Here is an 18,097-nt window from a genome sequence, read left to right on the forward strand (position 1 = left end):
GTCATATACCACACACTCATTCATAAGCGCAGGGATACACACATATTTTCTAACCTTCCATGTCAGTTGTTTCGAGCTGTGAATGGTGAACGTCTATGCTTTGATGTGCGTTATGCATTGCATCTCTTTCTCTTTCATGCTTTTATGCTGAAATATAACACTAAGATGAAGAGTGGCAGTGAGCTGCCTGTTTCAGCAAACCTGCATAAAACAAAGCCTTGAGCTAATAATGCTCAATAAATGATAGAATATGCTTATAATGATAAACAACCCAATGGGCACAGATGTCAGTTCAACGTCTAGTTTTGATTTACATTTGGTTGAGTTGTCGGCTAACGTGAAATCAAGAAAGAAATTCACCATGTCATTGGATTTAGCTTAAAAGTTAGGTGAAAAAAAAGAGACAATTTCCTTACGTTGATGTAATAATAAATTAAAAAGTTTTCATTGCCTGCATTCCAAACATGTAAAAGACACACCCTCTTCCCTCTGCCTTTTTTTTTTTAAACACAGAATCATGTTTTTTTATTAGTGAATTTACATTTATGAATATGAAATATTGCCATTTGCACAATTAGATTTATAAGGTAAAAAAAAAAACATCTATCTTTATTATGGTTAAGGAAACCGAGCAGCACATTCTCCCATAAAAAAAAAAAAAAAAGTCATCAAGAATATTAACAATTATAAAACTGTGAATATCTTTACATAATTGTTTTACATGTAGACAATGCCAAAATAAATGTGGAACTGTTTCTGGATGCTTAACACAAAAGGTACAATTAATGTTAATGTATTTTTTAAGTTTCTTCAGGTAATGATTCGCAGGGTAATACTTATGGATCATTCTGAAAGAGACCTCTGACCTTGTTAATAAGCTCTGCCCTCAAGTTAAGCGGACACTTCAGATGACGTCTGATGAGTTGACACTTGCAGGGCATGGGAAGAACGAATTTGTTTTAAATGGACCGCCCTTGCCTGGAAATGTGTCACTTGTTCGTCCCACGGTTGTGTTTTCAGTCATCATAGAACCACCGGTAGCTGTTGTGTGTGCTTTATACACTACAGTAAATTATGATTGCATTTCCTATCTTGGCTAAAAGACAACGCATCTGCAGACATCGAATGCTAGCCATCCGACAAAATCTGGTAAATCTAAAATTACAATGTGTAAGTGTATTGTCAGGGAAAGTTGTATGTGCTAGCTAACGTTTCCAAAAGCTAACCGAACAAAAACATAATTACTTTTACGATATGTGTTTGTGCCGTCATATGCATTAGTAGCACAATTTCTAACTTATTTACATTCGTTTTTACTTACAAGTGTATGTTGACTCCTCCATATTGATGTTGGTTTTAAGTTTTGGCTGACTTTTCTTAGCGGATGTACAATTATCGCAAATTGAATTATGGGGCGTTTCAGGCCCGGGAGTGAACACTCGCAACCTCGATCACAAACGAGGGCTGAGGGGCTTACGTTGCCAACTTCCCTTGTTTGGCTAATTGTTTGGACCGACGGCAAAGATGGCCGCGGGGATTCCCCTAGGGCATATGGCAGGGTAAGTGGAGGACAGTGTGTCTTTTATGTGTTTGAAACGCAGCCATTGATTCAACGTCATCACATTATTTATTATTATTATTATGTATTTTGTAATACATGGAAACAACGTTGGTTCAACCAGTTTTTGCCCAGTGGGAAAGGCCATTGTATTAGACTTCAGTTCCGATGGCTATGGATAAACCCACTCTGAAGGAAATGGTTGGTGATGATAACAATAGCTAATTATGGTAATATGACCTTTTATGCTTGAATGATCCTTGCTCATGTTAAGTGTCAGAGAAGTGCCCATAGATTTTCTTATGTCATATGTGTTGACACTTTACATTTAACCTCACAAGTCAACCACAAGGGCATTTAAAAAAAGAAACCATCTGTAAAAATTCTGATAGAGCTCCCTATGTGCAGTCGGACTTGTACTGGTACAGTATACGATGTATGATGTTACCATGGCCTTGAGATGATTTATAGATACTTCAATCAAGGTGGTGTCTGTTAATGTCACCTGTTCATGTGTATGATTGGTTGCATGAGATGGTGGTGGCTAATTAACTAGGAAACTAACACCAAGGGGGTTATTGTACATTAATCAACTTCTAATGTAAAAGCTCACAGTCTTATATAGAACTCTGTGTTCCGCACCTGAGTTCTCCTAACTTTTTCAACTTGAGTTTATCATCTATGACATGCCCTCAGATCACAGGAACAGCTTGAAAATAAGCCAATTGTCTGACCAGCAGATGAATTAGAATGATTTGGCCCTTAATGCTTGTCAAACAGTGTTTTTTTTATTTTTATTTTTATATATATATATTTTTTTTCCCTGTTCAGATCTGACTCGCAGGTCTACCCTTTTCATCCCCTGTAATTGCCCAATATGAGTTATAGGGATGACCCATCATATAATGATCACCTTCATGTGAATCATAATGATGACTCATACACACACAAATAATAACCCTTTCTTAAGCCTCTATAGAGCGCTTTCAGTTGCGTCACAAATCACCATGTTGGAAAACCAAACTCAGTCTGTTGAAAGTTCTCCAATCGTCCACATGACTGGCTGCATTTTGTTACCACCAGAAACTTCGGGAAGAAGTTTAGTTTTTCAAAGGACCCAGAAAATGGAGCCAGTGGGTGAACCTATTCAAGTAAGTAAGTAAATATGTTGAAAGTGATAAAACAATGTATTATTAGCTAGCTTGACACAGAAACTTAGTGTGAAGGCTAACCTGAATTTGAGCTGCTAACACAATGTTCGCTAGTTAGTTAACTTTACATTCTGTATAGCTAGCTAGCTAGCTACATGAATTAAATAACTTCATATTAGCTAGTTAGCTATCTTGATTAATTTGTAGCTAGGTAGGTAGGTAGCTTGCTAACAGCCATGGAAGAGGATGAAAGGATTAGCTAGCGCTGACAGAAGGGAGAGTAGGCTACTCTGGATAGGGCAGGTAACTTTGTGGGAGGACATTATGAAACTATTGTCCAGTTTCAGTCCCTGGCAACATAAGTCATGGCTGTCTAACTTGAGTATAATGCAGCCTGTTTCTTTGTGATGTTTTCTGTCCTCATACAGAGAGCTGCCAAACCCTGTCTGCAGATGAAGAGGTCCCAATGAGTCCCAAGAGAATAAGGGTCATCCTTGTATACAATGGATTACTGTATATGTTAGCAAATTTTGTGAACAAAAATACAGTTCAAGGTCACACATTGTATAAACCTATTACAACTGTAGCAGGCCAACCCTGCTGGGTGTGCAGCAGTAGAGGTTGCTGAGGGGAGAACGGCTCATAATAATGTCCGGACAGACCAATTGGAATGGCATCAAACACGTGGAAACCATGAATGATACCACTCCAGTCATTACCACGAGCCCGTTCTCCCCAATTAAGGTGCCACCAACCTCTTGTGGTGTGCAGGCTTCTGTTCCAGCCCAGTACTAACACAGCTGATTCAATATATCAAACCTAATTAGTTTATAATCAAGTGTGTTAGCAGCTGGGCTGCAACAGAAGTCTGCTCACCTAGTAGATCAGGGATCAGTGGAGTGACGTTGGCCACCTCTGATATTTACTTCTTTCTTTTTTTAACCTGAAATTGTGTTTTAGTAATAATAGCCTACTTGTTACTGAACTGTTGAACCTTTACATATGAGTTCGCTTATATGTAAGGGGCCACTGTGTTCTTGGGGATCTTCAATGCTGCAGAAATGTTTTGGTACCCATTCACATTAAAATGATATGAAAGTGTTGATTGAAGATAAGTTAACAATTAAACAAGTTTAAACACTTAACTATTATTCAAGATGAACTAGTGTTGATGTTGATTCATCACAGATCACAACCCAGCAACAAAATAAGGGAAGGGAATCTGTCTCTGATTTCTCTGTTGTATTCTCAAATGAACATGACCTTTTTGTTCAGTCATAAGCTCTCCAATTAGTTTTTTGATTGTCACAATTTTGTTTAGGATATCTGCCATGTGAACCCATTTCGCAACTGATAATGGCATGCAACGCCAATGCAGCCATAGGCCTACAGCAGTGGTTCCCAACTCCAGTCCTTGAGTACCCCGAACACACTTGTTGTAGCCACGAAAAACATACTTGATTCAACTAATTGAGGGCCTGATGATTAGTTGCCAAGTTGAATCAGGTGTGTTTGTCTGTGGCTACAATAAAACTGCACTGTTCTGGGTCCACGAGGACTGGGGATGTGAACCACTGGCCTGCAGTATTATGGCATTAGAGCCAATTCATGCTTGACCCGAAAATGTGGTAGGAGGTGCCGTATGGATGGTGTGACACAATTGCAGAGGCCAAATTGAGCTCTGTTCCGCAACACCGTGCGCCTCTCAAATTTTGTAACAATGTGAAGGCCTCCATGTAGCTCTGCATTGAGATGATTGGTTGACAGTAGTTGGGGGCGAGAGTTCCTATATAAAACAAACTCGCTTCCTTCGCAACAGCTCTGCACTGCTCTGTGAAGAGCAAGAAGTAGGAGTGCCCTGACTTCTGCAGAGGCCGTATCACGTAAATGCTGCACGGCCAATGCAGACGCCGGATTAACCATGCAGCGCCTTTAAGCCTTATGTGCATTTGCAATGCATCCCTTGACATTGTGCATCTGAAGCAGAGAACAGCTTAACTCACATATTGTTCACATATGTTCTCAAATTAAAAACGATACCAGTAGATAATGGATATGAGGCTAATCATTATACTAGATTTTGTGCATGCCTTGTTTTAATGCTACATTTGTTGGTGCAAATCCAACCCTTGTAATCTAGCTGGTGAAATGTCTGGAAGCAGGAGATGGGATCGTTAGCTTAATACACACACAACTACTACCACCAAGTTCGCTGCCAGATACTTTTCACCAAGAAGGCCTGAGTGGCACTTGTAGGTGCCACTGTGCTAATGAAAATGGTTTGCCAAAGACTACCACAACAATTACATTGTCTTTAAATGTATTTTAAATTGTAAAGAAAAAAATTGTTGGACGATAAGATGTTTCGTTCAATGGGGCTAGGCAAAGCAGAGATGACAAAATTATTTTAATTTCACCCATACAACAATATAGCCCATTACAAAAGTACAATATGTTTACAATATCATAAACAATAGTATTGTACATGTTCCAAATTACATTTTATATATTCATACTGTTTGAAGTTAAGGGGGCACTTTTGTCATGATGACAAGGTGAAGGTGCTCTACTCAACTGGCACAACAGAATCATTCAGATCGACCAAAACACAGCATATAACAACCATCTTGTATAATTGAGGGTTGTCTCCATTCATTTCTGGAAAAGGACAAAGAAGTAGAAACAGATGCTGCTGAAGCATTGCTCATCTTCTCAGTGGGAATCCAGTCTGCATGGGTGTCTAGATGGAGGTCAGCTGGTGAACCTACAGTTGTACATAAACAAATTAAAAGCACACCTGATGTTAGAAAATCACTTCAGGTCACCTACACCATCAGGGCTCTTAATGGTTTGGTTGTATTTAATTAATTCAGGTGTTTTGTCACAAAAAGATTACATCTATTGTTGGGCTTGAACAACCAATAGTCAACACAGCAGGTTCTCCTATACTGTAATGTCCATACATCCCCCCCCCATGAATAAAGTTCTTTAACAAATGATAATTGGGTTGTCATATGAATATGATAACCACTGGAGTTTCTTTGCACAATAATGTCCTCCAGGCTATATGGCCGTCATATTGTACAATTTGCATCTCCCCTTTTCGTGGCCATGGCTAGAAGGGATTCAGCTTTTGTCAAATCAACGTCACATTTGACATTCCGTAGCAAATTAGTAGAATTTAGGCAGCGGGTTAGGAGAATTAGGTTAGGGTTAGCTAAGATGCAAAAAATATGCAGTTGAAGTCGGAAGTTTGCATACACCTTAGCCAAATACAGTGCCTTGCGAAAGTATTCGGCCCCCTTGAACTTTTCGACCTTTTGCCACATTTCAGGCTTCAAACATAAAGATATAAAACTGTATTTTTTTGTGAAGAATCAACAACAAGTGGGACACAATTATGAAGTGGAACGAAATTTATTGGATATTTCAAACTTTTTTAACAAATAATAAACTGAAAAATTGGCCGTGCAAAATTATTCAGCCCCCTTAAGTTAATACTTTAGCGCCACCTTTTGCTGCGATTACAGCTGTAAGTCGCTTGGGATATGTCTCTATCAGTTTTGCACATCGAGAGACTGACATTTTTGCCCATTCCTCCTTGCAAAACAGCTCGAGCTCAGTGAGGTTGGATGGAGAGCGTTTGTAAACAGCAGTTTTCAGTTCTTTCCACAGATTCTCGATTGGATTCAGGTCTGGACTTTGACTTGGCCATTCTAACACCTGGATATGTTTATTTGTGAACCATTCCATTGTAGATTTTGCTTTATGTTTTGGATCATTGTCTTGTTGGAAGACAAATCTCCGTCCCAGTCTCAGGTCTTTTGCAGACTCCATCAGGTTTTCTTCCAGAATGGTCCTGTATTTGGCTCCATCCATCTTCCCATCAATTTTAACCATCTTCCCTGCCCCTGCTGAAGAAAAGCAGGCACAAACCATGATGCTGCCACCACCATGTTTGACAGTGGGGATGTTGAGTTCAGGGTGATGAGCTGTGTTGCTTTTACGCCAAACATAACGTTTTGCATTGTTGCCAAAAAGTTTGATTTTGGTTTCATCTGACCAGAGCACCTTCTTCCACATGTTTGGTGTGTCTCCCAAGTGGCAAGTGGCAAACTTTAAATGACACTTTTTATGGATATCTTTAAGAAATGGCTTTCTTCTTGCCACTCTTCCATAAAGGCCAGATTTGTGCAGTATACGACGGATTGTTGTCCTATGGAGAGAGTCTCCCACCTCAGCTGTAGATCTCTGCAGTTCATCCAGAGTGATCATGGGCCTCTTGGCTGCATCTCTGATCAGTCTTCTCCTTGTATGAGCTGAAAGTTTAGAGGGACGGCCGGGTCTTCGTAGATTTGCAGTGGTCTGATACTCCTTCCATTTCAATATTATCGCTTGCACAGTGCTCCTTGGGATGTTTAAAGCTTGGGAAATCTTTTTGTATCCAAATCTGGCTTTAAACTTCTCCACAACAGTATCTCGGACCTGCCTGGTGTGTTCCTTGTTCTTCATGATGCTCTCTGTGCTTTAAACGGACCTCCTGAGACTATCACAGAGCAGGTGCATTTATACGGAGACTTGATTACACACAGGTGGATTCTATTTATCATCATTAGTCATTTAGGTCAACATTGGATCATTCAGAGATCCTCACTGAACTTCTGGAGAGAGTTTGCTGCACTGAAAGTAAAGGGGCTGAATAATTTTGCATGCCCAATTTTTCAGTTTTTTATTTGTTAAAAAAGTTTGAAATATCCAATAAATTTCGTTCCACTTCATGATTGTGTCCCACTTGTTGTTGATTCTTCACAAAAAAATTACAGTTTTATATATTTATGTTTGAAGCCTGAAATGTGGCAAAAGGTCGAAAGGTTCAAGGGGGCCGAATACTTTCGCAAGGCACTGTACATTTAAACTCAGTTTTTCACAATTCCTGACATTTAATCCAAGTAAAAATACCCTGTCTTAGGTCAGTTAGGAACACCACTTTATTTTAAGAATATGAGATGTCAGAATAATAGTGGAGAGTAATTTTATTTCAGCTTTTATTTCTTTCATCACATTCCCAGTGGGTCAGAAGTTTACATACACTCAGTTAGTATTTGGTAGCATTGCCTTTAAATTGTTTAACTTGGGTCAAACGTTTCAGGTAGCCTTCCACAAGCTTCCCACAATAAGCTGGGTGAATTTTGACCCATTCCTCCTGACGGAGCTGGTGTAACAGCCTTGCTCGCACACACTTTTTCAGTTCTGCCCACACATTTCTATAGGATTGAGGTCAGGACTTTGTGATGGCCACTCCAATACCTTGACTTTGTTGTCCTTAAGCCATTTTGCCACAACTTTGGAAGTTTGCTTGTGGTCATTGTCTAATTGGAAGACCCATTTGCGACCAAGCTTTAACTTCCTGACTGATGTCTTGAGATGTTGCTTCAATATATCCACATAATTTTCCTCCCTCATGATGCCATCTATTTTGTGAAGTGCACCAGTCCCTCCTGCAGCAAAGCACCACAACAACATGATGCTGCCACCCCCGCCCTTTTCCTCCAAACATAACGATGGTCATTATGGCCAAACTGTTCTAACAGACATCATTTTTTGGAATTTTTCAAGCTGTTTTTAAAGGCACAGTCAACTTAGTGTATGTAAACTTCTGACCCCACTGGAATTGTGATTAAGTGAAATAATCTGTCTGTTAACAATTGTTGTGAAAATTACTTGTGTCATGCACAAAGTAGATGTCCTAACCGACTTGCCAAAACTATAGTTTGTTAACAAGAAATGTGTTGAGTGGTTGAAAAACAAGTTTTAGTGACTCCAACCTAAGTGTATGTAAACTTCCAACTTCAACTGTACTTTTGACAAAAGCTGGATATTTCTTTAGCCAAGACCCCTTTTTCATAGGCCTAGATTATATGCATTCAAGACAAGGCCGTTGGTATTAATCTGTTGTCAGTGTCAGTAGGGTAGGCCTAGGCTACCATATTCAAAAAAAAAAAAAAAGATTCTGCTAATTTCTTCAGTCATATAAAGTGTGGTAGAATTGCATGAAATGTTTATCAAAGTCCACATTTTTCCTCTGCAAAGGAAACGTCTCTGATATAGCCACTACGCACTTATTAATAGCCTAAATTATCACCATCCAATCTACTCATAACATTAGGATTAGTAGGCTTATGTTTGTCTGCAAATGCAATTGAAGAGGTATGTAAATTCTTTGTTATAAAGGTGAATTGTTATAGTGAAAAATAGCTTCCCCATAACTTTAAACTCAAGCGATACATTTTTATTTATTTTATTTTATTTTACCTTTATTTAACCAGGTAGGCAAGTTGAGAACAAGATCTCATTTACAATTGCAACCTGGCCAAAATAAAGCAAAGCAGTTCGACACATACAACAACACAGGCGTTACACATGCTAATTGCTTAGCTACAAGCTATCTAGCTAGCTAATTTAGGTTAATTTACTGTTAACCTAAAATACCTGGTTGGCACAACAGCTAAAATAAAGTCGAAATCGATCAGACTTAACTTACCAGTGATGACATTTTCACAGCAGACCCGTTACTGACAGCTGTCTGGGTTCAGGTATTGACGGGCAAAAAGGTTTCTTTGCTTTTCTGACAGTTCTTGAGCCTTATCTTGGTATCAACAATGGTGTTTCATAATTGCGGGGAATCTGTAAACATTTTTTTCCCCGTTGGCTCTAATGCCTTGTTAGACCAGCCAAATACTCTACAGAGAATGACAGTGGTGTTGAATCAACTAGTTTTAGGCACTGTTATCATGCAGTTTGGGGTAGCCACTTGTCAGAATAATGAATGTGGTGGTCTTCCAACATGGCTGCCAGGAGTGGTCATATGTCAACTGCAAGCCCTCTATAATGAACCGTTAATAAAAGCTCCTGTATACCACCAAATAAACTGTTCCGCTGTGGTTACAACCCTTTTTGGGGATATATAGAACCCTTTTACGGTTCTTTATAAAACCTGTATGGGGAATAGTTCTATAAAGAACCTTCCTTAAACTTTTTTTTCTTCTGGTTAGCCATATTATATTGTTAAAATTCCTTAAGTGTTATTATTTTAATTGACAAGTTGATTTAGGTGTGCTATTGTACTTTAACACATGGATGTATAAAACTTATCCTCAGCCTGACTTGTCCCCACTTGCACCAGCGAATAGCTAGCTTTTTGCGTGGCGCCAACTTGTAAGATGCTTCAGGAGAGGTCTCGAGTTCGCACCAGGTATGGGCTGAATTAGGAGGAAGGGGTATTTGTTAAGCAAGCAGCGTGATGTCCTTTACACTGACCAAGGCCCTTCTCTCCCGATTGCTCAGTTTGGCTGGGCGGCCAGCTCTAGGAAGAGTCTTGGTGGTTCCAAACTTCTTCCGTTTAAGAATGATGGAGGCCACTGTGTTCTTGGGGATCTTCAATGCTGCAGAAATGTTTTGGTACCCTTTCCCAGATCTGTGCCACGACACAATCCTATCTTGGCGCTCTATGGACAATTCCTTCAACCTCATGACTTGGTTTTTGCTCTGACATGCACTGTCAACTGTGGGACCTTATATAGACAGGTGTGTGCCTTTCCAAATCATGTCCAATCAATTACATTTACCATAGGTGCACTCCAAGTTGTAGAAACATCTCAAGGATGATCAATGGAAACAGGATGCACCTGAGCTCAATTTCAAGTCTCATAGCAAAGGGTTTGAATACTTGTGTAAATAAGGTACTTCTGTTTTTTATTTGTAATAAATTTACAAACATTTCTAAAAATCAGTTTTTGCTTTGTCCTTATGGAGTATTGTGTGTAAATTGATGAGGGAAAAAAATTATTAAATACATTTTTGAATAAGGGGTCTGACTACTTTCCGAATGCACTGTACATGATGACTAATGGAAATACACACAGGCCGATTTAATTCCACTAAATTATGCAAATTAACCTATAGACGGATAAGCATGAAGGTCAAATGTATTTACATCGACTGGTATTTCCATCAATGAATAAAAAGCATTATTTTGCAATTAGATTTTTTTGGCTGCTTTTTGGGGGGGACATAAGCCGGCAATTTCCAGCTAACAGAAACCTTGATCTGTGCACGCGGACTAGGCTTACTGATGTCCTTGTCAGTTTGAGAGGAAGAGGGGAAAATGAGGAGGACCGGAGGTAAGCTTGCTACTGCTATAATTGATTTTAATAAAAACAATATGTTTTGTTGCCCATAATGAAGCTATTTATCAGAGTTATTTACCTTACAATAAGCCATATTTTAGTAATTTACATAACTTATATTACTATGAATTGGCACCCGCAGAGCTGGACAGCGCATGGGTGCTGAAAGTAGGCTAATTCGAGAAGACATCATTCATTTAAACAGTTTTCATTTAAATTTCATTTTAGGCTACTAACAACAAGAGGGCTTTGTGTTGGAGCCTATGTCTTCCTATTCAATAAATAAGAGGTAGACCTACCTGTTTGACAGAGAATTCTGTCTACTATCCATAGATTGCCAGCCAATTCCTTCAGTCATCATGCACTCCATAAATAGCTCAGTGTCAGTGAAGAGCTTGGCGTGTTAAGTTAAACCAGGGCTCAAATTGAGTGGGTATGTGAGGATATTGTGTCTTTTGTTAAAGATAATGGCTAAAAGCACAGGCCTACCCCTTGCAAGCTTAAAATTAAATGTATAAATATATAAATTACCTATAACAACGCTTTAGTCCGCAATGCTTTATGCTAGAACCAAGCTGTAAAAGACCTGACCGATGCACATGTGATGTCTTTGGTTTGTCTTTATGACAATCAGCCCCAGGACACAAAACATTTACTTTGCTAGGGAAGTAATGTGTGATTCTGTCACTATCAATTGACGTTTCACATTTCAACAGGCTATTAAACCACATACTAACTCTAAATCAGTCAGGAGCAAGCCAGGTAACCCAAGAAGGAACAAAAACCAGCATGCCTATTCCCGCTCTCCCGCTCCGGTGCTCAATGGCATGGGTCCAGTAACCACCGGTCCTGGCAATCCACATTACGCACACCTGGCAACCATCATTATGGACACCTGCTCCCCATCATTATGCACAATTGGACTTCATCATTGCCTTGATTACTTCCCCTTTATTTAGCCCTCAGTAGCCTCAATCTACGGGCAGTATTGGTTTTGTTTACGTTCAGTATGCTACTCCTGTTTTGATTATCTTCATGTTTCTTGTTATTAAACTCACCTTCTGCATCATACAAATCTGACCATAATTATATCCTCCTGATTCCTGCTTACAAGCAAAAACTAAAGCAGGAAGTACCAGTGACTCGCTCAATACGGAAGTCGTCAGATTGAATCGTATTGTACTACACCAGCTCTGATGCTCGTCGGATGTGGCAGGGCTTGCAAACTATTATGGACTACAAAGGGAAATCCAGCCACGAGCTGCCCAGTGACGTGAGCTTACCAAATGAGCTAAATGCCTTTTACGCTCGCTTTGAGGCAAGCAGCACTGAAGCATGCATGAGAGCGCCGACTGTTCCGGACGACTGTGTGATCATGCTCTCCGTAGCTGATGTGAGCAAGACCTTTAAACAGGTCTACATTCACAAGACCGTGGGGGCCAGACAGATTACCAGGACGTGTACTCAGAGCATGCGTGAACCAACTGGCAAGTGTCTTCACTGACATTTTCAACCTGTCCCTGACAGAGTCTGTAATACCTACATGTTTCAAGCAAACCACCATTGTCCTGTGCCCAACAAAGTGAAGGTAACCTGCCTAAATGACTACTGCCCCGTAACACTCACATCGGTAGCCATGAAGTGCTTTTGGAAGGCTGAAGTGCTTTTGGAAGGCTGGTCATGGCTCACATCAACACCATCATCCCGGAAACCCTAGACCCACTCCAATTCGCATACCGCCCCAACAGATCCACAGGTGATGCAATCTCAATCGCACTCCACACTGCCCTTTCCCACCTGGACAAAAGGAACACCTATGTGAGAATGTTGTTCATTAACTACAGCTCAGCATTCTACACTATAGTAACCACAAAGCTCATCACTTAGCAAATGACCCTGGGACTAAACACCTCTGTCTGCAACTGGATCCTGGGCCTCCTGACGAGCCGCCCCCAGGTGGTAAGGGTAGGCAACAACACATTTTCCACGCTGATCCTCAACACTGGTGCCCCTCAAGGGTGCGTGCTTATTCCCCCCCTGTACTCCGTGTTCACCCACCACTGTGTGGCCAAGCACGACTCCAACACAATCATTAAGTTTGCTGACGACACAACAGTGGTAGGCCTGATCAACGATGAGACAGCCTATAGTGAGGAGGTCAGAGACCTGGCAGTGTGGTGCCAGGACAACAACGTCTCCCTCATTGTCAGCAAGACAAAGGAGCTGATCATGGACTACAGGAAAAGGAGGGCTGAACACGCCCACATTCACATCGATGGGGCTGTAGTGGAGTGGGTCGAGAGTTTCAAGTTCCTTGGTGTCCACATCACCAACAAACTAGCATGGTCCAAACACACCAAGACAGTTGTGAAGAGGGCACGACAACACCTTTCCCCCTCAGGAGACTGAAAAGATTTGGCATGGGTCCCCATATCCTCAAAAAATTCTACATCTGCACCATCGAGAGCATCCTGATCGGTTGCATCACCAACTGGTATGGCAACTGCTCGACATCAGACAGTAAGGTGCTATAGACTGTAGTGCGTATGGGGCCACATTTTCTGGCATCCAGGTCCTATATACTAGAAGGTGTCAGAGGAAGGCCCCAAAAACTGTCAAAGACTTCAGTCACCCTATTCTAGACCCCCCCTTTTTTTACACTGCTGTTACTCGCTGTTTATTATCTATGCATCGTCACTTTACCCCCACCTACAGTATATGTACAAATTATCTCAACTAACCTGTACCCCCGCACATTGACTTGGTACCGATACCCTCTGTATATGGCCTCGTCATTGTTATTTTATTGTGTTACTTTTAATTACATTTTTTTACTTTAGTTTATTTTGTAATTATTTTCTTAACTCTATTTCTTGAACAGCATTGTTGGTTAAGGGCTCGTAAGTAAGCATTTCACTGTTGTATTTGGCAAATGTGACAAATACAATTTGATTTGATATCTCCCAGATGGTCGACAAACTGGAACACGTACTCCGTCAACATCATGACCAGCTGGCTCAACTGGGTACGGTAATGGTTAAGGTCCTCCGCGTTCTCCACCACCTCGGCAACACCCGAGAGGATTCATCTCCAACTAGCGGAGGATCCTGACAACCTTTCCTTGGACGCTTCAGAAGTGTGTGTGTGGGGGCCGTCCTGTCCCAACGTCAAGATAACCCACAGAAATTGTATGTGGTATACTACTCCAAAAAACTGTCTCCTGCAGAGAAGAACTGTGTAGTTGGCATTAGAGGAGCGGAGCAACTGTTGGGTGCCAAGGACACATTTTTCATTCTCACCAACCATCGGAACCTGGAGTACATACGGACTGCGAGGCGGCTGAATCCACGCCAAGCAAGTTGTGCCCTTTTCTTCATTAGATTCAACTTCACCTTGTCATATCACCCAGGTTCAAAGAACATCAAAGCCTGTCATCAAAACATCCTGTCTCTACGATTTGGGAGGGGTTATATTCCTGAGTGCACCCATCATTCTGCCCTCCCAAGTCGTTGCCCCCGTGCTTTGGTGCGTAGAAGTGGACAATCGCCAGGCTCTGGAGACGGAACCCGTGCCTGCTACCTGTCCTTCAGAGCGCCCCTACGTTCCCACTGGTATAAGGGATCGGCTGTTGACCTGGGCCCACACATCTCTCGTCGCTGGACACCTAGGTATCACCCGCACTATTCAATCTATCTCCGGAAAGTACTGGTGGCCAACCTTGGAGCAGGACATTGCTCACTATGTCAACTCCTGCTCCGTATATGCCCAAACTAAAGCTCACCGGCACGCTCCAGCAGGGAAACTCCTTCTCCTCCCCGTGCCTCAGCAGCCTTGGTCTCACCTATCTATTGATTTTGTCACTGATCTCCCTTCTTCTGATGGTTTCACTACTATTATGGTTGTTGTGAACAGATTATCTAAATCCTGACGTTTTATCCCTCCCTCTCTGGTCTCCCTATCGTTCTCCAGGGCACTGAGGCACTGTTCCAGATGGTCTTCAGGCGCTATGGCCTTCTGGAGGAAATCGTCTCCCACCGTGGCCCCCAATTCACGTCATGGTTATGGAGAGGCTTCATGGAGAAGCTGGGTGTCACGGTCAGCCTCACAACCGGGTACCGCCCTCAGTCCAACAGGCAGGTGGAAAGGATGAACCAGGAGCTGGGGAGGTTCCTTAGGAGTCACTGCCAGGATCTTCATGTTTCTTATTATTAAACTCACCTTCTGCACCGGCTTGAATTATTTAGGCTAAATTATTATTATTTCAATGCTATAGCCTACCATTTAAGAAATCAATTATGAAGAGTTTGTGACACACTACAGGCTGTAACGAGCGCTCAGCATTTCAACAACACATCAACAACAGCACTTCAACAACATGCCTATACATTTTGCATTTAGTCTGTTTAAAATGAAAATGTATTTATTTGTATTTTTTATTAAATAATATTGACATTAAAAATGCCTTATTTGGCTATACAGTAATTCTACAGTGTCTTTGAATTCACATTTAGAAACACAAGTTTGGCCAGTCTTTGGTTTGAGGATCATGCAGTGAGCTGTACATGCCTACACTGTAGTTTGATCATTAAGCCCAGCAGATGCTTTTATATTCCCATGCCCTAATCACAGTCAACACAAATCTATGTTCTAACAAAAATATAATGGAATAAAACCGAATAAATTAGAAAATTATAGTTTCCCAAAAGAAAAAAGTTACAACTGCATATAGGCCTACCTGATGATATGCGGCTGCAGTGTTAACCTTTTTCTTGAATTCATATATGATCAGATACTTCAGTTGTAACTGGTTCTGTTGCGCTACATTTTTACAGTTGATAGACAACTTTAGCATTGTTCCAAACATAGACTACCGGTGTCCTCTTTTTTAACAATAGCCTGTATAGAAATCAAAAAGTCTAGAGTGCTGCATGTTCTGTTGTGGTATTAAAAAATATTCTGCTTGTCTCCAGTCATGTAACTTCACATAAAATCGCATGAACTGAGTTAATAAAAAGCAATTTTTTCCTTGACCGAAAATAAGGAGATAGATTCATGCAGTGCTTTTATTATATTGGATATCTTTTCACCCCTACCCTTGTCCGCGGTGGTCTGTGAATCCACAACCTTCTGGCTACTTTCGCAATGTAATGCATACAAAAAGAAGAAAAGTTTCTAAAATTGGATATCTAAGGCTCTCAAATGGGTTTCACAACGGTATCGTAGCACTAAGATAATCTTCTGTCCATTTAGTGCCAATGGAATTAAGATGATCTTAGTGCCACGATGCTTTTGGTAAACCCAGCCCTGGTCTAAACCTAGGAGTGAGGGTAACTCAGTGGTGGAAAAAGTACTCAAATTTCATACTTGAGTAAAAGTTAAGATACCTTTAATAGAAAATTAATCAAGTAAAAGTGAAAGTCACCTAGTAAAATACTACTTGAGTAAAAGTCTAAAAGTATTTGGTTTTAAATATACTTAAGTATCAAAAGTAAATGGAATTGCTAAAATGTACTTAAGTATCAAAAGTAAAAGTTGAAATCCTTTCAAATTCCTTATTAAGCAAACCAGAGGGCACAATTTGATTGTTGTTTTTTTATTGCTAGATAGCCAGGGGCACACTCCAACACTCAGACATCATTTACAAATTAAGCATTTGTGTTTAGTGAGTTGGCCAGATCAGAGGCAGTAGGGATGATCAGGGATGTTCTTCTGATAAGTGTGTGAATTGGACCATTTTCCTGTAAAAATGTAACAAGTACTTTTGGGTAAAGTACATATACCCCCAAAAACGAAATAACTAGTACTTTAAAGTATTTTTACTGAAGTACTTTACACCACTGGGTAACCTGTAGGCATGTTCTCTGCTATCCACTTTATGTTTAAATTATTATTTTGGGTATAGGGGAGGGTCACTTGTTTGTTTTTTCAAGTGTTCAGGGAGGGTCAGGTAAAAATATATTTTAATGAAGGGAGGGCCACCATTTTCATGTCAGAGAGGTCCGATTTTCTCCCGGTATCGCTCATTAGAAATCAAGTTCCTTCCTGTGTACAGTAGCCCTCATTAATCCTCAATGTTAGCACAACATTTGTGAATTTACCTTCCGAATCGAGTGCGTAGGCGATACAGGGTTAGCAGAATAGTGTTTTGGGAAGACGATCGAGATAGAAAGAAAAGAGGTGTATCATCTGAGCCCATAACATCAATCTGAGCCCATAAACCAGTAGGGCAGTAATTTTACAGAGCCACCTGCAGACTAAACGGTTGTTTCTACTGCTGCAGCTCTGCCTGACACACACAAGCACACGCACATACACACGCGCGCAATCACGGGCGCACGCTCGCATCAGATTGCACACTGTAATGACAGCCCGGATTCCTCTGGTCTCCCTCAGAATACGACGCTTCCTCTTGATGTTTGTGGCAAGGCAGCTATGAGGGCATCTTGAAAGGGGGATCATTCTTTTTGTATCAAAATGTAGACTTTATTTAACTTTTCATCCTGCCTTTAGCGTTTTCTTTATTTGGTGTATTGCTGTTGTGGATAAAACCATAGCACAAAAATATGAGTTTTGTGCGTGGGATATTTTTTTCCTTACGTCAAAAATAGCCTACATTCATGCGTAACTTAAACGCAATTCTGAATATAACTACAAAAGTTAACTAATCGTGGATGTAGTCATGGGGGTAAACTTGAATTTGCGATATCTAAACCATTAACGTTTGGATGAATTGTTTAGCATGAGAGCAGGTGAGTCAGTCTTCGTGTTTGTCTAGTGAGGCGACGCGCGCATTGCCCACGGATAGAACGAAGCCAAGTGTTGGAGAACGGTGAACGGCGCGGTGAACGGCGCAGTGATCAGCGGTGATCTGTGCTGGGGATTACGCCTCCGAACACTGGGGAAAAGCCAGGCACGCCGATATGGGTGAGTGGATACAGTCTGATTTTTAACGAGACTACTTTTCATTTTGATAAATGAATAACCAATTACACACAAAAACTGTGGGTTGTTTGGTTGACCCAACTACTGGGTTGCAGGCGTTGGGTCACTTAGTTGGGTTGCTTTCTTTAAAAAGAGCAAGGTTGGGTTGTTGATGTTGGGTTATAGTGATATGACACAGCAGGTCAGATCAGAAAACTGGCAGTGTCGTTTAGTAGGGGCGTGGCTTTCACATAGTTATTTTTAGCCACCCGTGAGAGTAA

At 40.9% G+C, this 18,097-nt stretch overlaps 1 protein-coding gene and 1 long non-coding RNA gene across 3 annotated transcripts in view; both read left to right on the forward strand.

Annotated features, from left to right (window-relative positions):
• The first annotated feature begins 831 nt into the window (after positions 1 to 831).
• LOC106565862 (uncharacterized) lies at positions 832 to 15,355 on the forward strand. 2 transcript variants are annotated; one of them, XR_001319750.2, is made up of 3 exons: positions 832 to 1,149; positions 1,424 to 1,559; positions 14,865 to 15,355. It is a non-coding gene; the product is annotated as an uncharacterized lncRNA (long non-coding RNA). The 2 variants fall into 2 exon arrangements; XR_001319749.2 differs by lacking the exon at positions 14,865 to 15,355 and adding an exon at positions 2,642 to 2,713.
• A 1,802-nt stretch (positions 15,356 to 17,157) lies between these two features.
• Positions 17,158 to 18,097, forward strand: part of LOC106565278 (leucine-rich repeat transmembrane neuronal protein 4) — a 68,803-nt gene continuing 67,863 nt past the window's right edge. The window contains exon 1 of the mRNA XM_014132218.2: positions 17,158 to 17,819. Within this exon, the coding sequence (XP_013987693.1) occupies positions 17,816 to 17,819 (4 nt within the window). The 5' untranslated portion in view covers positions 17,158 to 17,815. The remainder of the gene's footprint in view (positions 17,820 to 18,097) is intronic.

This window comes from Salmo salar, chromosome ssa01 (assembly GCF_905237065.1).
Source record: "Salmo salar chromosome ssa01, Ssal_v3.1, whole genome shotgun sequence".
NCBI classification, from domain to species: domain Eukaryota; kingdom Metazoa; phylum Chordata; class Actinopteri; order Salmoniformes; family Salmonidae; genus Salmo; species Salmo salar.